At 40.5% G+C, this 19,225-nt stretch overlaps 1 protein-coding gene across 1 annotated transcript; it reads left to right on the forward strand.

Moving 5' to 3' along the window:
- Positions 1-4,694: 4,694 nt before the first annotated feature.
- Smp_130940 (golgi snare bet1-related) lies at positions 4,695-18,644 on the forward strand. The gene is made up of 2 exons (XM_018792952.1): positions 4,695-4,725; positions 18,108-18,644. Exon 2 carries the CDS (start codon positions 18,165-18,167, stop codon positions 18,567-18,569), a length of 405 nt encoding a protein of 134 aa, XP_018647513.1. The 5' UTR covers positions 4,695-4,725; positions 18,108-18,164; the 3' UTR covers positions 18,570-18,644.
- The last annotated feature ends 581 nt before the right edge of the window (positions 18,645-19,225 follow it).

The raw sequence follows: 19,225 nt of genomic DNA on the forward strand, positions 1-19,225 counted from the left end.
CTTAGAGGGTAGGTGTACCGCTAGTCCGTTTTGCTATGTCGTGACTGTAACTTCCAGGTATCGCTCCCTCAGTTTGTGTCGAGACTGAGCTGAAGAAAATATTTGATGGGGTGCTCAGAATGTTACAACTCATCAAAAGGTCATCTCTGAGACGTATATACTCCGATGGGTAAATATAAAGCGATTTGAGAACCTCTCCATACGGTTTGAATTTGAGCCCCCAAACTGAGTACAGGCGAGATACTCTCGTCTCTGGATACATTCCATTGCATTGTTATCCTTTTGGAGTGAGTAGAGAAACACTATTATTCCATACACTAGGTGGGGTCGGACAAAGCTGTTGAAGATCAAGTGAAAAGTTCTATCGTCGAACTGGCCCTTAGTGTGCTTCAACGTTACTAGAGCTTGGTTTGCTCGAATGGTATTTTTGTAGCAGTTGGCGTAACACTCCAGATCATAAGGTTCAATGTTGTGCGGATAAGAACGGGCCTACTTTCAACACTCCAAATTGTAAAGTAATCTATCAGAGATCCACTTGAAGTGCCAATTTATAATATTGGTTACGAACTTCTCTCAAGAGTTTACCTCGTCAGTGGAAGGTGACAAATCGGACGATACTTATTGAGAAAGGCTATTTTTATGAATTAAGGAGAAGAAGAGGTTCTAGTACTGAATCCTGAGGGCCCCGTTTATGACATTCCGTAGCCTGAGATGAGGCGAATTCTATCCTGACTCTAAAATGTCTGTTGTTCGGATATGAAGTGAGCCATTTAGTAAACGGTGACTTGATATCTAACCATTCGTGCTTATTGGTGAGACATGTACAATTGACACAACCAAAAGCTTTTCAGAGATCAAGGTATATAACATCCAGGACTGAAAAGTTATCAAATAGGGATTCTTTATGATAATGTAGTCTGAGCGTGACAGCGTCAGAGTACTTCTTCACAAAGTTGATAATTTTATACTTTCAAAAAACTGCAAACCGTCGCTGGAGTTGAGGAACTGAATTTTAGTAGAGTTATTATCTTCATTGTACGTGTGCTTAGCTACCTTGGCTCCAGAAATAGTGGATAGTCCCTTCTGCTTATGATTGTCATACTTGTTGTCAGCAGTGGGTTTTCTATAGATGACTGCAACTGGACATCTCGACGGGTTAGACAATCTTACTGACCATCATGTTGATCCATAGAGATTGGTAAAATTGTAGTGGTTTTGGTCCTAATCATACAATCCTCATGGTTGAACATGAGATAACCGGGAAAACAGATACTCATTTAACACGGAGAGAAGACCAAAAATGGTGAACGCAACAATACTCAATTCAATCGGATGGCATGGGTCAGCCTCTCAGACGTAATCATTCTGTATATCCTGTCTTTATTCACCCTTAATATATCATTCTGTTTCCAGCTTAAATGTGTTCTTCAGAAGTACTAAGTATCATGTTGCTGTCACGATAGGATAAGTAAGTGTAGACAGTGGTTCGACTTCCACGTATGACCTTGTAGATTATATAGTCACATCATAACAAATCTGTTATTTTAGGGTTAGGTCTTTTAATAAAGTAGTACTAATAACGAACTAGACCATAGTTCTACAAACTCTTGATTTTACACTTGATGTACTATCGTATAAGATCGTAGGCTTAGGGCTGCCTCGCCTAACATTCCAGTCTTTATGTTGTGCCGAAACAAATACACCTCGATTATTGCTAGCTCATGGTCCGTAATTTGAAAACTTGCCAACTTTCCAGATATTCCTAACGGACAAATGTTATTAGCGTCACATGGTTAATGCAACTCATCCATTTGTTCGCCAATCTCCGGGCGTTCATATATACGTGATCGATGCTTTTGATTCAAATCTCATGAGCTTCCTTGTTCTCTTTAGTTGAGCGAGCCTCATGTGAGTGAAGTGTGGGTCTACTTACACTGGGTTTTCTGAGTTCTTGACAGTCCACAAGTGGAACAGTCAGTTCCAATTTTCTTTGTTGCTCAAGACTTGCGTCTTGTGACACTCTTCAACAAGTTCTGGAACGGAGGTATTTTTAAGTGCTGATATTAAAAAAGGCTTCTCAGTAGAATGCAGTGGATGCGTAGGTGTTTGTTAAGTTACGGTCATTTCCCATAGCCTTGTGATTCTGTGAGAACACTTTTGGGATTTTACGCCCCATACGATATAAAATACTTGACTCAAGGAGCCAGTATATATTCAAGACAGAGATACTCTTGAGTATCTCCTTGATGAAATTGCCTACAAAATGTCCAGAATAGTTGTTGAAACAATTGCACCAATGTCCTATATTTTGGATTACAGAACCATTAGGGATTCAGAGTCGACTCAGGGCTGATAGTGCTGGTTGACGTGTCATTGGTTTAGTACAGGGACAAGACCATATAAGTCAATATTCTAATCGGGGATTCTGTCACTTGGTATTTGATGGGACGATAAGATATTACAACTAGGAACACAATTTATTGCCTATATCAATTGTTTAATTGACTGCAAATAATGATTAGATGAAGCTCATTCAGCGTAAATAGTTCCAATTGAATGTCGAAACTCAAATTCTTTATTTGTATTTTATTTGAACACGAAATGCTTTCAGACGGCCCAGTTGTTTAGTAGTACAAATTTTTGCCTTAGAACTAAACAGCACCACTGCCAATAAAGATAAAAAAAGAGAAGTGGTATCAATTTTCTTACTGATCACTATTAGAATCAAAGCTTAATGTTTGTGTAGATCGACTTTTTAATCGTCCTAACGAGAATGGACTAGAAAATAATATATGCAGAAAATTTTCTGTACAACATGAGAAGATAGAACAAGCTGATTATTGAGTCTAGTACAAGTGAAAATTCCCTGTGTAGGATTCTGACCATAGGTCTCACTTGGCGTTGAGAAACAGATACAATGCCAAAGTTCGAAGAGATGAGAAATATTTGTAGGCCAAGCTAGTCGATAAAATACAAGCTAACTCGAAATATCTCTACGGGTTTATGGTTAAACGAAAGCCTACAGACCAGAGGTTTTGTGCTAAAAGTGAAGATCTTACCGATCTATAGGTGTTAGAAATCTTTAATGGCAGCTTTTCCGTCTAATTAAACCAGGGACCTACAGATGCGGGCGCTCTTTGGCTTTATAGCCAGTTGATGGTTTGAGATATATCCATCTAACTACCTATTTAGTACCAAGTAGGCCAAAGTCCATGTGCCGAACATAGTCACCAAGGTGTGGCAACATCTGCTCCACGACCTTGAAACAATACTCAGAAGCCATCAGTACATTGGTGTGTGACCTATTCAAGGATCACCTAGAGTCACCGAACCTTCCGAAGGAATGGAAACACGGTGGATCATCCAATCTTCAAAGGAGGAGATAAGAAAGACACAAACTGCTACAAACTAGTCACACCACATAGATAAAAAATATTCTTCATGACGTCCGACACAGGTTTGGAAAAAGGGATCCTGTACGTTACATGTCTTTATACTATAGGAAAGTTTGTTAAACCTCCGGGATCGAAACATACCGGTCGATGTATTGTCCCTTGATCTTACTAGGGCCTCCGACGCAGCACCGCAAGTACTCACAATAGCGAAGGTCTTATAGATAGATTTTACCTATCCACTTCTATCCTGGCTTCGAAATTTACTGGGGAATTGGACATTTCTCATCAAGATACACAGAAATCTGACGAGTTGAAGAGTTGCGACATCGGGATTCTTACAAAAAACCATTACAAGTTTACTCTCCCCACTGGTTTCTATCAGCAACCTCTAGACAAATTAGTTTCCCGACTCCTTATATACGCTGACGATGACACTACATGGAGGTTCATGTGAAACTTTAAGGATCCACTTGGGCTTTAAAAAGACCTCACAGCATTAAAGAAATAAGCAATCGATATTGGGTTAAAATTCAACTGGTAAAAATGTGACGTTACGAATACTTACTTGGCATACAAACAATCTGTATCCTCTATAAAGATGTATTCTTAGTAGTTTCCTCAGAGTACTACTTAAGACGAATAACCACAGGGACTATGGACACCAGCTCAAATTAATGGGAGATCCCAAAAAACCAAATACGACTATCCACTCTGTGCGGATATGAGTTGGCGTGGTCTTTATAGGACTGTTGCCTAGTAAACAGCTACAAGAGGAGACTTGGAAAACACGTACACCTATGGATTATCATCTCCCTCCTGAACTAATTAATGCATGCCTTGTAAATACTAGACAACTATTATTACCACCACATACTGTTGACTTTTTACTATCCTGCTTATTAACGCCTTTTTAATATTACATCAGTCTGCTCGAACATTCTGAATAACTAACTAACTGGTTGATTTATTCACTTATTGAGACAATAGTCTTCTGTTAACATACGAATCCTTTACTCATTATTTTTCACACTGCAATCAATCAAACGGCCCCGTGTCTGGTAATGCTATAGCTGCTGCCCTTTGAAAAACACATTTGAATCATGAGATATACAAATCCACAAATAGCCACCATCAAACGGACTAGAACTAGTACAGTTGGAAGAGTGAGCTACAGTTCATTTGATATTGCCAGAGACCTGAGGCCGTACCGTAACTACAAGAAGCGATAGCAGAAAAATCAGTTGGTTTATGCAAGCTCGCCACGAAGATATTGGATATTGGATGATTGACTTCGGATGTGGCATTCAGGTGGTCGCGTTACGACTGACGCGTAAGTGTTGTCTGTGGTACTTTTTAGGCATGCTAAGTGCTCCTAACCTGATAATAAGACTGTTGACTCTGCGACCAGCGGTAAGTTCTTACAAGTCTGTTGAGTGAAAATATTTTGCGATTATCTTGAACTTTCTCGTATCTTCAAATAAGATCTTTGTCTAGACATGGAGCGTTTTAAGGCTCCTAACTTTGAGTGTTGCATACATTAGACCTTTACCAAGAACTGTTATTCACTTAATATTATCCACAGAGGCCTCCGAGTTTACTCTTGACTTGTATTAACCTTACACTGCTTTCATTATTAGGCAGCCGTTCGGCCCAATCTCCCTATTTTTGGGAAATTCTGGCGAAAAACCTTAGAATGTTACAAGGTTTCAGGTGAACATTAAAAAAAAACCCGACATTTCTCCAAACGTTTTGGGGATTTTTTTGATCTGGGGAAATTCTGGGGTTTTTGTTCCTTTTTCCCGAAGTTTATTATAACGGCTTCCCCGAGATTTCCCCCTTAAACGGACAATATTCTCCCTAAAATAGAGAGATTAAGAGGGGGTAGAATTTTCACGATTTTAATGGCTCTAAGCCAGAATGTTAACAAAACTTTGATTATTCGTTGATTTTGCCGGACGCTTGTCGTTGGTCAAGATGCTAGACCACTCGTAAACATATATTTAGTCGACAAGCGTTTACTTATTGGTCGTTAAATGTATAGTAAGGCCGGAGCTTTTGCACAAAGGTTATGTTTTATGCAATCCAACTACTTGTTGTATTACCAACAATAAGCTTCTAACCTGAACTTAGGTCATATAACCCATTGGTTTTTGTGCTAAGTTATTTAAACGAGCTGTCCAGGACCTTCGTTACCCTTTCATTATAAGCCTTAAGTAGTAAGCGTCTAATCTTTGATTCTTAATTAATATATTCTTAATATCTTTGACTACTTTTACCACAATAATAATTGGATATAGACCACACTACGTAAGAAGTTTAACGGTAGATGAAGTCTTCTTTCCCGTTACTCGAAGTTCTTTAGTTGACTTTTTAATTGGTGTTGTTTCTGCTTTCCTTCAGTTTTTGGAACATAATGAACTATATCATAGTATAGAGTTCCTCCTCATAAACCCTCTAATCTTTATTCCAGTTTAATCTTGAAATCTGACATTCGTTTATCAAAAATGGATCATAACCTAGCATACCAATGGATTTGGCTGTCAAGTTGTTTCTATTTGTTTTTCGCACAAGCAAGCAACATATTACGCCATACAAATTCTCGCCACGATTTAAACGGACAGCTGGACGAAATTGGAGATCACGTACCTAAAAGACATTAGATAAGGAAAATGTTTGTGTATAACTCCATTGACTAAGTCATTTATACGCAATGTAGGAATCGGCACATATGTACACCGGTTTAAACTGCCACGCCACATATGCACAGTGAGACAAAGTTGTCACGGTAAATCCCAGAGTGGTAGAGATAGCACCAGTATTAGTGATAGTAGAGATTTGACATTATACGTATGATTCCGGAAAATCCGAATTAATGGGGTTAAAAGTTTTTACAAGTCAATTTAGAAAACTCGAATCTAAGAGAGGAGAAAGAGTCAGTGGATATGGGTTACTCCGAAAGATTTTGAGCCATATCATCCAAAGTCTGCAACCATTGAAAATAAATAATATATTTGTAATGTCCAAGTTTAAATGATACAACGGAACAACACGAAGATTACGTGATCAATCAAGAAACAGGTCTGAATAAATCACTGTCATATAATTTCAGTTAAGGTGATTCATAAACGACATGTATGTAAATTTGTGTGTGTATGTGTGCACTGTTAAGGATGAAAAATATATGACCTCTATAGTGATAAAGGATAGAGTTTAATTTGTAAGATAGTAATGTGAATTGTGAATAATATCAGACTAGGTGGCTAGGATAGATAGTCCAAGTAGGATGTGTGGTAAGGCCTTCTTTTCTATTGAGAGCAGTAGGATTAAGCATTTTATGGAACGCTTCAGCTACTTTCCCTTCTTTGTAATTGGAAAAGCCTTTTTGTAGTATTTTAATATTTTTAAAATCGATTTGATGGTCGTTGAATATGGCGTGAACTGCTATTGCCGATTTAATTTGAAGTCTACCCAGTTCTACAGGATTTATGAATCCTAGGTAAACCATAGAACCGTGAAGTATTACGTGATTTAGGATACAGAGCAAACCAAAGCGAGACCCTAATGACTGGTTTTAGCTCTTTCAAAAGTTGACTTGTTTCTGGATTTGACTTCATTTTTAATCGTTATAGAATTTTTTGCATTTATGTTTTCATATGGTCCTGTTGATAGATGTTCAAGAGCTTTACTAATATAGTCTGTTTTATTCATGACCATTGTTGTGTTGCCTTTGTCGGCTTTTGTGATTATAATTGTTTTGTCTTTTTGAAGTGAATGCAGAGCCTTGAATTCTTCTTTTAAGATATTTGGTTTAGGGTGTTTTTTAGTCAAAATATGGGATGCCTTTCGACGTAATAAATGCGATTCTTTTTCCGGTAGTTGTGCGATTATTAGTTCTATAATTGAATCAACTTCAAAAGTACTAAGTGGTTTTCTATGTAAATTGAAATTTAATCCTTTCCCCATTAGAGTGATTTAATGATTGGCTAAGTTTCTGTCTGACAGATCATGAACGATTCTTAGATCATTCGAATTAGATTTTATTACTGACGTTTTCTTATCTTTCTTTCTTTGATCTTTTCAAATTTTTTAATTTGCCGGCCTTTTGATGAATCTAAATAATGGCATTCTCTTTCTATAAACAGTCTAAAAATCGTGGTTTGTAATTCTGTAGGAATTAAAAGCTTCAGTAGATCATCTAGCTTTTTGATTCGTTCACGATATTTTTCTAGTAAATATGTTCATTTGTGAATGTGTTCTCGTAAAAGTATTCGAGATGAGCGTTGAGAAGTCTGGATAGATCTCCAGGACCGTTCTGGAGGTGTTACAAAAAGAGATTTCGGAATAATATCGTCTTGTAGACATCGTTTACTGAATATTCTGTGATTGTACCAATTGCATTTACACTTAGATAATTTAATCCGGTTATTAATGAGTTTGTAGGTATCATTACCAAGTTTTGATTTGATAATTTCGAATAAATTGAGCATTGGGTATATTGTTATAAATAAATAATATATTTGTAATATGATATAACTTGTGGCCGAGTGGATGCCTTGTTAACGTATGACGTGATAAGACCGCCAATCAGAGAGCAGCGAGTTATCGATTGGAACATTGACACATAAAAACCGTACGAGCAGTCTAGAGTGCTTGTCGGTCCTGCTTCTGCCTAGCCCAGCCAGTTAAGTCCAGAACAGCCTTTGCTGTATGAGTCATTGTATTTCAAACATACTGAGTTTATATACCAAACAGACAGACCGCATCTTACCAATAAAGTAGAAAATAACATTTGTACAAGATTTAGCCAAATGTGACTGAATGTGGGAGGCAGTAATTAATAAACTAGGGATAACTCAAGAATGGTAAATCTTATAACAATAGTTTATGGTTCAAAATAAAGGAGAACATAAATATGATTAGTTTAGTTATTTAGCAATTATACGATAAAAAAAATATACACATAATATCGGTTCATAAATAGATCCCAAAGTTACCATTCATTATCCTTAACGAGGCATAACATAATATTCCAATGAGTAGAAAAACTAGATTTTCTGACGTTTCGTGACTCAGTGTAAGCCACTTCTTCAGAGAATACGTTAACAACAGATATTTTCAAGATAAATTTATCCAATGTCATCGGTTCGGTGGTACATATACTAAAATTGAAACGGTACAGAGAATAACGTGTCCCCTGTGCAAGGATGATACGCAAAATCGTAAAGCGTCCCACATTTTTACCCCCGACTGCCCTGGTACGGCCAATGGTGGTGAGATTCCTCTCGGAATGCTCTCGCATGGCAGCACCGTAGCTGACCTTCAGTTCCTCTAAAACTGCCCATCACTCCCAAACAGCCTGAATGGAACATTGGAGTAGGTCCTCCGACTCTAATTGGAGCTCAAAAAGATACATCTAATCTGAAACGAGGAAGGTCAACTGGTCTAGATGGATTGGCTCCAGAGGTCTTTAAGTATGCTAGTTCAGTTTTAGCGGCTAAGTTGACTAATATTCTAGCCATAATCTGGGAACCGAATGTAATCCAATCTGATTGGTTACAATCACTGATTGTCCCGATATATAAGAAGGGGTCGAAATCATCCTGTGATAACCACGGAAGGATTAGTTTGACCAGCACAGCATCCAAAATACTAGCCTCAATAATTATCGGACGCCTAACAAAAACTCGTGAACTGCAAACACGAGAAAATCAGGCTGGCTTGAGACCTGGTCGTGGCTGTATCAACCACATATTCACTATTCGTCAGATCTTGGAACACAGGCGTGCTTATCGGTGTCCGATAATGTTGGTCCTTCTTGACTCAAAAGCTGCATTTGACTTTGTAGACCGAGAGGTTCTGTGGCAGTGTTTTTCATTGAAAGGTTTACCTCAGAAGTACATAAACCTTGTGAAGGCTCTTTACTCGAACTCTACCAGTCGAGTCAGAACTTATGGTGAACTATCATCTGATCCTGAAACCTCATGTGGTGTCCGACAAACCTGTCCACTATTTCCATTTCTGTTTAATTTCATCATAGACCTACTTTTGGAAGTAACGTTCTCGTTGACTGGATCTTCAGGAATCGATCTACCAGGAGGTCCACTTATCGAATTAGAATACGCAGATGACATAGCCCTGTTTGGTGCAGACACTGATGAAATGCAGTCTTTTAGTAGCACTGAGCAACAATGTCAGGATGTTTGGGATGGGTTTCTCCCCCTCTAAATGCAAGTTGTTGCTTCAGGACTGACCTGCGTCAACACCCAAACTAAGAATAGGGAGTGAAGTCGTCGAACGCGTCGACAAACTTTACTTATCTTGGAAGTCTGATGAGCCCCAATGGGTTGGCGTCTGACGGAATTTCTGCACGGATTCAGAAAGTTAGTTTTGCTTTTTTCGACTTACGTCATCTATGGCGAAGTCGAAATATCCGTCTATCAATTAAGGGACGAGTAAACTGTGTGGCAGTTCGTTCTGTCCTACTTTGCAGCTGCGAAACGAGACCATGAAGAGTAGAAGAAACTCGTAAGTTACTAGTACTTGATGATAGATATCTTAGAAATATTGCTTACATCTGCTGCGACCACTGTGTAAGTAATAGTGAATTTAAACGCAAGGTATTAGGTTACTTACTTACGCCTGCTACTCCCAATAGAGCATAGGCCGCCGACCAGCATTCTCCAATCCACTCTCTCCTGGTCCTTCCTTTCTAGTTCTATCCAATTTTTGTTCATTCTTCTCATGTCTGTCTCCATTTCTCGGCGCAATGTGTTCTTTGGTCTTCCTCTTTTCCTTCGACCTTCAGGATTCCATGTGGTGGCTTGTCTCGTGACGCAGTTGGGTGATTTCCTCAACGTGTGTCCTGTCCACTTCCAGCGCTTCTTCCTGATTTTTCCCTCAGTAGAATGTTGCTGATAGGGTCTGGCCACCGGATCCGAAGTATTTTGCGTAGACACCTGTTAATAAACACCTGTATCTTCTGGATGATGGCTTTCGTAGTTCTGCAGGTTTCCGCCCCGTACATTAGAACTGTCTTAACATTTGTATTGAAAATTCTGATCTTGGTGTTGGTCGACAATTGTTTGGACTTTCAAGTGTTCTTTGTTTGTAAATATGCTGCTCTTGCTTTGCCGATCCGCGTCTTCACATCTGTATCAGATCCACTATGTTTATCGATGATGCTGCCCAGATATGTAAAGGTTTCCGCATCCTCCAAAGCTTCTCCATCAAGTGTAACTCGATTGGTGCATGTTGTATTGTATAGGAGAGTCTTGCTTTTCCCCTTGTTTATATTGAAACCTAGTGCTGCTGAGGCCGCTGCTACACTGGTCGTCTTCTGCATTTGTTGTTGTGTGTGTGATAAAAGAGCCAGATCATCTGCGAAGTCTAAATCGTCCAGCTGCATCCTATTTGTCCACTGTATCCTGTGCTTCCCTCCAGATGTTGACGTCTTCATGATCCAGTCGGTCACCAGAAGAAAGAGAAAGGGTGAGAGTTAGCAACCTTGTCTGACACCGGTCTTCACCTCGAATGAGTCAATGAGCTGTCCTCCATGCAGGATTTTGTAGTTTAATCCACCATAGGAATTCTGTATGATATTGACTATCTTCTCAGGTACGCCGTAGTTTCGAAGAAGCCTCCATAGTGTTATCCTGTCCACGCTACCAAATGCTTTTTCGTAGTCAATGAAGTTGATGTAGAGTGATGTATTCCATTCGATTGATTGTTCCACAGTGATCCGTAGAGTTGCACTTTGGTCTGTTCACGATCGATTCTTACGGAATCCAGCCTGTTGATCTCGAAGTTGGGTGTCTACGGAGTCCTGGTATTAAGAGGAGAGTGATGTCCCTGTAATTCTCACAATTGTTGAAATCACCTTTCTTTGGTATCTTGATCAGAAGTCCTTCTTTCCAGTCAGTTAGTACTTATTCGTCATCCCAAATCTTACTGAAGAGAATCTGGAGTGTCTTTGCAGTTGCCGCTACATCCGCTTTCAGTGCCTCTGCTGGAATGTTGTCTGGTCCTGCTGCTTTCCCACTCTTGATTTGCCTGATGGTCATGCTGATCTCTTCAATTGTTGGTGGGCCAACAACGATTGGGAGGTCCGTCGGTGTTGCCTCGATGTTGGGCGGATTCAGTGGAGCTGGTCGAATCAAGAGTTCTTTGAAGTGTTCTACCCACCTGTTCCGTTGTTCTTCAATGTTGGTGATTACCTTGCCTTCCTTACTTTTCACTGGTCGTTCTGGTTTACGGTACTTTCTAGCGAGTTTCTTTGTTGTGTCATACAACTGTCTCATGTTTCCTTCTCTTGCAGCCTTTGCCCCCGTCATCGCTCAATCTTCCACATATTTATGTTTGTCCGTTCTGATGCTCCTCTTCACTTGCTTGTTTACTTCTGTGTATTCGGCTTGTGCCTTGACTTTTTCTGCTCTTGTTCGGCTGGTATTGATTGCTGACTTTTTGTTCCTCCTTTCCTCAATCTTATCCAGTGTACCAACAGTGATCCATTCCTTGTGATGGTGCTTCTTGTGGCCCAGAACCTCATGATATGTTGAAGTGATTGCCTCTTTTATCTCTTTCCAGTTGCTCTCCATAGTAGTTCCCTCTCCATTGAGTAGATCATGAAAGACCTGGAACTTATTGTTGAGGGCTGTCTTGAATTTTCTGAGTTTATCAGTATCCCGAAGAAACGCTGTGTTAAACTTTTGTGATGTTGTCCGTCCCGTTGTCCAATGCTTCTTAAGTTTTAAGTTAATCTTAGCGACCAGCATATGATGATCTGATGCTATATCAACTCCTCTCCTGGTTCTCGCATCCTCCATCGTTCTCCTGAACTTTTTGTTGATGCAGATATGGTCGATTTGGTTTTGTGTAGTGTGATTCGGTGAAGTCCATGTGGTTTTGTGAATGCGTTTGTGTGTGAATATGATATCGCCTATGACCAGTTTATTGAAGGCACATGGGTTTGCAAATTTCTCACCATTTTGGTTCCTTTCTCCCAGTCCATGTCGTCCCATGACGTCTTCGTATCCAGTGTTGTCCATTCCAACCTTGGCATTTAAATATCCCATCAGAATGGTCAGGTCCTTTGTTGGGCACTTCTCGGCGATCGACTGCAGCCTATCGTAGAATTGGTCTTTAACGTCTTCATCATAGTCGTTGGTAGGCACATAGCATTGGATGACATTCATTGTAATGCTCTCTTTTCTTGTTTTGAAGTAGGCTTTGATGATCCTTGGTCCATGAGATTCCCATCCTATAAGTGCATTTTGTGCTTGTTTGGACATCATCAATGCAACTCCTTGTGTATATGGAGCATTTTCTTCTTCATGGCCGGAATATAGCAGCAGCTCTCCTGAAGCTAGTCGTTGTTGTCCAACCTGCGTCCAATATGTTTCACTGATACAAAGCACCCCCAGGTTGTATTTCCTCATTTCGGCAGCAATTTGGAAGACTCTCCCGGTCTTCCACATTATCCGGACGCTCCATGTACCCATAAAAATTGTTGCTCTGGTTGTTAGAAGAGGTATCAGCCTCGTGACTTCCGAAGAATCTCAGCTTTCATCATGAGGCATCATAATTCTTTCAACTCCCAGGGCCCCCAAATGCTCTGGTATGGCCGAAAGTTCGCTCTCCCTCTCGAAATGCTCTCACATGGCCACGCGTATATATAGCCTCTGCCAGGGAAGTCCTACTCACTGCCTTCTCGCACCAGGGTGTTGTTTACGAAATTGAGAGGACGAAAAGCGAATGTTCGGCGCTTTAACCGGGTTGGTGCACACGGAAAGTTCACCTAGAGGAGTTGGAAAACCCTGATTCCAAACCAATGGTGCACATGGGCTCCAGTATCCGGAATGAACGAAAGGTGTATGAACCTAGTGTTGGTCACCGGCTACCATGGGACTGCATCTCCTCACGATGCTCCACTGCCTTGTGGACTAGACCATTAGGTCAAAGGCTGTGGGTGTGGCATCCTAAGAAAACCACTTGCTTCGGTCTGGGCATCCGGGCAGTATCACAGCCCTCACACAAATCAAATGAGATTTGTGTGGCTCATATATATCTGGTGCTTCCTTGTACCAATATTTATGTGTTTAAATAAATAAATAAAACAGGGCAGAGTTTAAATGGTTTGAATAACTTTTTCTGGTTAGCGTTTTTTAGCGAGTTGGTTTTCTACGGGACGGGGTCGCTAATCCCATGCCCAACCCTCTTCCTTTATCCGGGCTTGGGACCAGGAGTAGCCCGCGGATGAGCTACAGGCGGAGTTCAAGGTATTAGGAAATGATGGTAAATCAGTTGATGAGGTTATGAGTGTTCACCGACTGAGATGTTTGGGCCACGTGTTACGTATGCCTAAACACCGATTACCACGACGCTCAATGCTGACTAGTGTTGGAAATGGTTGAAAGTTAGGGGCGACCAGACCAAAACGTGGCATCAGTCCCTGAAGTCACTAACTTGTGGTCTGAGCTATGTTGGTAGATACAGACCACTTGTTTGGGGTCCGCGCGACTATCATAAACAATGGTTGGAGACTCTGTGTGATATAACTCAGATTGAATCACAATGACGTGGGTGTATACACTCTTTGTCTTCCCTTAATTCGTGAGATTGGAATTGCTTTATACCTTTCTTTCTAAGAACCGATTCTTTCTTCCTATATTATATCCTTGTATGCAACCTTTCTTTTATATATTATATTATTATATATGATTACCTCTATGAATTTGGTGTTCATCTTCTTGTGCCAATGAGGCGTTGCAATTTGGACCGATGCATATATGTGCCTCATCCTACGTTGTAGCTGACTAACCTCATATGGCTAAATGTACACAGCCACTGCCAGGGAAGTGGTACTCTTTGCCTTCTCTAGGCGGGGGTGTTGTTTACGAAATTGAGAGGACGATAAGCGAATATTCAGCGCTTTAACCGGATTGGTGGACATGGAGGATCCACCTGGAGGAATTGGAAAATCCTGACCTCAAACCAATAGTGCACATGGGCTCCAATATCCCGAAAGAACAAATGGCGTCACTTATCTGTTCGCTTCTATTCTCACTTCGTACATTTTTATTTTTCAACTTATACAGCAGCTCATTTATTGTGGAAACCCTATCCTATCTAAACGATCTCGAGTCACTGATTAGTCGGAAGTTGAATGCTACCACCGAATACGAATACTGAAACAGTCTTTTTGAAACCACGTATACCATTCAAACTGGCTTCCTTCAAGGTTCTCACACTAATGCAGATCGGACAACAGATAGGGTTGGCTATGTCTTTGGAAAGTTTTAATATCAACTTCTGTTGTCCATCCGAGACCCGTATTCAAGACTCTAGTGAAGTACTACAAATCCGCTCTCCATCTGTCGCTTCGAAAAGCTTGTTTCATGTGAGTTCGTCTGGGGACTCTGTGGCATCTTTGTCTGATTTTGCCGGCGTTGACACCACACTGAGCGCTGGAGCTGGGATATCACTGATCGATTGGATCCTCATTAACAGTCAGATATGTGCTATTTGATTAGAAAGTTTCATCAAAGTGAGAAATCGGTGTGTTAAACGATGTTTTTTCGTCAGATCGGTCACATCACGATCAACTACCATTGGCGTGGTTGTGTATAAGACTACCGCTCCTTTTGAAGTACCCATTTAAACTCTGATCATGCCCTTGTTTGTGCTAATCTTGCTTTACTTTTCGGTAGTCAACAAATTATTCGTCATAAACTGATCGATGTCAGTAAATTGGTTGCAGCTTCTGTAGCAACTAATTATCAACCCGAGCTATGTTCAAGTCTAGCTACCATCCCACCAAAAAGTATATATGAGCATTAGTTGCAATTGCATGACGCCATGAAAATGGCGAGTAAAGTCGCTTGCAGCTTCGCGAAACGGTCTGCTTATAAGCACTGAGTTTCTTCAGGCTACTTACAACTAATTGAAGCCCATCGGTCTACTGCAGATGACCGCGAGTTTAACTATAAACGAAGACTTTCGAACAATGAAATTGGGCAAAGTTTGCTTAAAGACGGAGAAGCCTGGTGGTTGGAGCGTGCTAACGAGTTGAAAGCAGCAGTTGCATCTGACGACTGCCGGAAGCTCTTTCAACTCATCGGAGCCACTGGCAGCAAGAAGTCTGGTGTGAGCGAAACGATTTGTGAAGGTGATGAGATACCAATCACTAACATCTACCGACATCTCGGACGATGGGCAGAGTTTTCTTGAGGAGCAGTCCAACAGGCCTGCTGCCACGACAACATCGATCAGACTGTCCTGCCCTTCATGGCCTGTGACGACTGATCCATCAAACGAGGCAGAAGTCCTCAAGAGACTTGAAGCGCTACAAATCACCGGACCCGGATGACTTACCTCCGGCTCTTTTTAAAGATAGTGGTGTCTTTCTGGTTAGGGAACTGTCTGAGTTGTTTACAAAGGTTTGGCAGTTATAGTGTTCCAACATCATGGGATGAGTCGGTAGTTGTCCCTATCTTTAAAAACGGTTTACGTCGTTTCTGTAAGAACTATCGGGGGATAAATCTACTTCCGATTGCGTCCAAACTATTGGCTTCCTTCATACTTCGTAGATTGTTCAAAACCTGAGAAAGATTGACTCTCGAGGAGCAGGCTTGTTTTCATTCTGTCCAAGGATGTATTGATCATATCTTCACCCTCCGTCAAATGTTAGAACACCGTCATCCTTGTCACAGACCAACAATCGTAGTGTTTCTTGACATCAGGGCTGCCTTCGATTGGGTAGACAAGACTGTTCTCTGGGATTGTTTATTTGAAGAAGGGTGTACCTGAGAAGTTTATTAACACCTTGAAAGCCCTATATACAAACACCCCAGGCAGAGTGATGGCATACAACCATTTCTCTCCATTGTTCCATTCAAGCAGTGGGGTTAGATAGGGTTGCCCAATCTCACCATTCCTCTTCAACTTTGCTATCAATAACGTTTTGGAAACAGCTCTGATGGATGCAGGTAATGATGTTGTGGATCTGTTGTCTGGAGAAAGACTTCTCGACGTCGATGTTGTCTTACTGTGCAATGATACTCAGGCCATGCGATCCGCAGGTATGGTATGTGCTTTGCATCCTCGAAGTGTAAAGTACTTTTACTAGACTGGCAGGACCCTGGTTAGTGAACGGATATAAGTAGTCGAGAAATTCGTGTATGTGGGTAGCTGCATAAGTGCTGGTGGTGGCGTGAGTGATGAGATAGATTTACGTATAGTGAAAGCCGGAACGGCTTATGCTAATGTGGGCCACTTTCGGTACCTTTTTGATCTTAGTTTGACTGTAAAAGGTCGGATCTACAACGCGTCGGTGAGAGCAGTTTTGCTCTATGCTTGTGAAACCTGGTCTTTCCGAGTTGAGGATGTTAAACAACTCCTTGTGCTTGATCATCGTTGTCTCCGAAGGGTTTCTGACATCCAGTGACAACAGCATGTTAGTAGTGCAGAGGTTCGGCTTCGTGTGTTCGGTACAGCGACGATAATTCAACTGGTGTCACTATCTTGAGACATCGACTTCGGGGTTTGGACATGTTCTACGAATGTCGTCCCAGAGAATTCCACGTCGTGCATTATTTGCCGATGCTGGGACTGGTTAGGAAAAGCGGAGAAGTGGTTAGTGTATGACATGGTGTCGTGGTATGGAAGTAAGCTACAAAGGGCTAGCTTGTGTTGGTCCTTCACGACTCCCTGGATTGGGTCTGAGAAATGATGCAACACAATGGCTAGAGACGTTATCAGATACGGCTCAGAATAGAAGCTATTGGTGATCCTGCTGTCACTTTCTTCATAAAAAATGGACGTAACTTCTTCAAGTGGAATAATTTTTTCTGGTTGTACCTTTGCTAACTGAGCGGCCTCTCCTATTATTATTATTATTATTACTATTATTATTATTATTGTTATTATTATTGTTATTATTATTATTATTATTGTTGTTGTTATTATTATTATTATTATTATACGCTCATACACTAATTTTTGTTCGTTATTGTTCCTCTTTTTCTTATACGCACCCTACATTCTTCATCTCTTCACATTCTCATTGTTATTGTGTGGCGCATATGTACTTGGTGCCCCTTTGTACCAATATTTATGTATTCAAATTACTAAATATATTTTCGAACTGCTTGTCTATTACAGTTTTCTCTGTATTATGATGTGTAATGTAAAGTCTACACCTTTATGTATTATTCATTTTATATAATGTTATAACTGAGTTTATCTATGGTGGGCATAATCCACGGATCCAAGATGATAATACCTTGCCATAACGGCGGTAGGAAATTAGCGAAAGAAAAGACATTTTCAACTGAACAAAAATTGACAGATTGATTGGTAAGTAGAAATGCCGTAAATTAAGTGTGCGCCATTGAAAAGAGAAAGAAACAGACAGCACCACAAGGACTCCTATTTTATTCTTTGTATATCTAAAACGTCAAATTAGCTGATTGATTGGTAACCATAGTTCGGTTCGAAGTCAGTCTAATGATCTTGTCACATAATTTAACGTATAACACTTCGTTATTCAATATGTTTATTTTTCTCATTCTTTCACTTTGTTTATTTGGCATAATTGAAAGAATTTATATCAAGTAAACGGTTTTTTTTACATATTTTGGTCTGCATACACTTTGTTTATAAACGTTTATTACCACTTCATTAACAAAAAGTCAAGCTTATATCTTGATTTTATAGGTATCTTGACAACTGTTTTGTGCAGTGCACTAAATGGATCTGAGGTGCGCATAGCAAATGCATTCAAATTCCAATAGTTTCATGACTTCTCGTGATAAATATGTTTATTCTCAACAGAAACATGGGAGGATTAGTGCATCTGCAAACTTAGCTAGTAGCACTTCAGAATACTTGCCAAGACCTGTACATGATGATCATGAACGTCTCAACCTTGAACTTAGAGAGAAAGTTGACGGACTTCGTAGTCTTTCGATAAAAATAGGAGATGAATTACGATCCCAAAATAGTTTACTTGGAGATATGACTGGAGCGTTTGATCGATCAGAAGGTGTTCTTCTTTCTACAATGTCTCGATTATCTCGAATGGCTAAACAGAATTTATCCTCTGGATTATGTTGTTATGTAATTGTATTCGTGTCCATCATTTTCCTCATGTGCTGGTTTATTCTCCGATTTCTTTAGTCATATGTATAGTTATTGATGTTGAAACTGTGATTTTATTTTTGTCAAAATACACGACTGATTACTCAATGTTTTAAACTTATTATTTATTTATTTATTTGAACGCATTAACATTATTACGAGGAGGGCACCAAAATACATATGCGCCACGCAATAGCAATGAGGCCAGTAGCAGTTGTCATTGATTTGTGTGAGGGCTGTGATAGTCTCCGGGAACCCAAACCGAAGCAGGTGGTTTTCTTAGAGGGCTACACCTGAAACCTTTGACTTAAAGGTCAGATTCACATGGAAGTGGAGTAACATTAGGAGATGCAGTCCCATGGCAGCCGGTGACCAACAATTGGTTCATACGCCATTTGTTCCCTCAGGATACTGGAGCCCCCAAATGCCCTGGTACGGCCGAGAGTGGGGAGAGTCTACTCTCCCTCTCGAAATGCTCTCACATGGCCAGCGAATATATAGCCTCTGCCAGGGAAGTCCTACTCACTGCCTTCTCGTGGCGGGGGTGTTGTTTACGAAAGTGAGAGGACGAAAAGCGAATGTCCGGCGCTTTAACCGGGTTGGTGGACACGGAGGGTCCACCTAGGGGAGTTGGAAAACCCTGATTCCAGTCCAATCATCTTGCGCTCGGGTGCCTTCTCCGAATATCCTCTCCG

This window comes from Schistosoma mansoni, chromosome 1, assembly GCF_000237925.1.
Source record: "Schistosoma mansoni strain Puerto Rico chromosome 1, complete genome".
Lineage (NCBI taxonomy): Eukaryota > Metazoa > Platyhelminthes > Trematoda > Strigeidida > Schistosomatidae > Schistosoma > Schistosoma mansoni.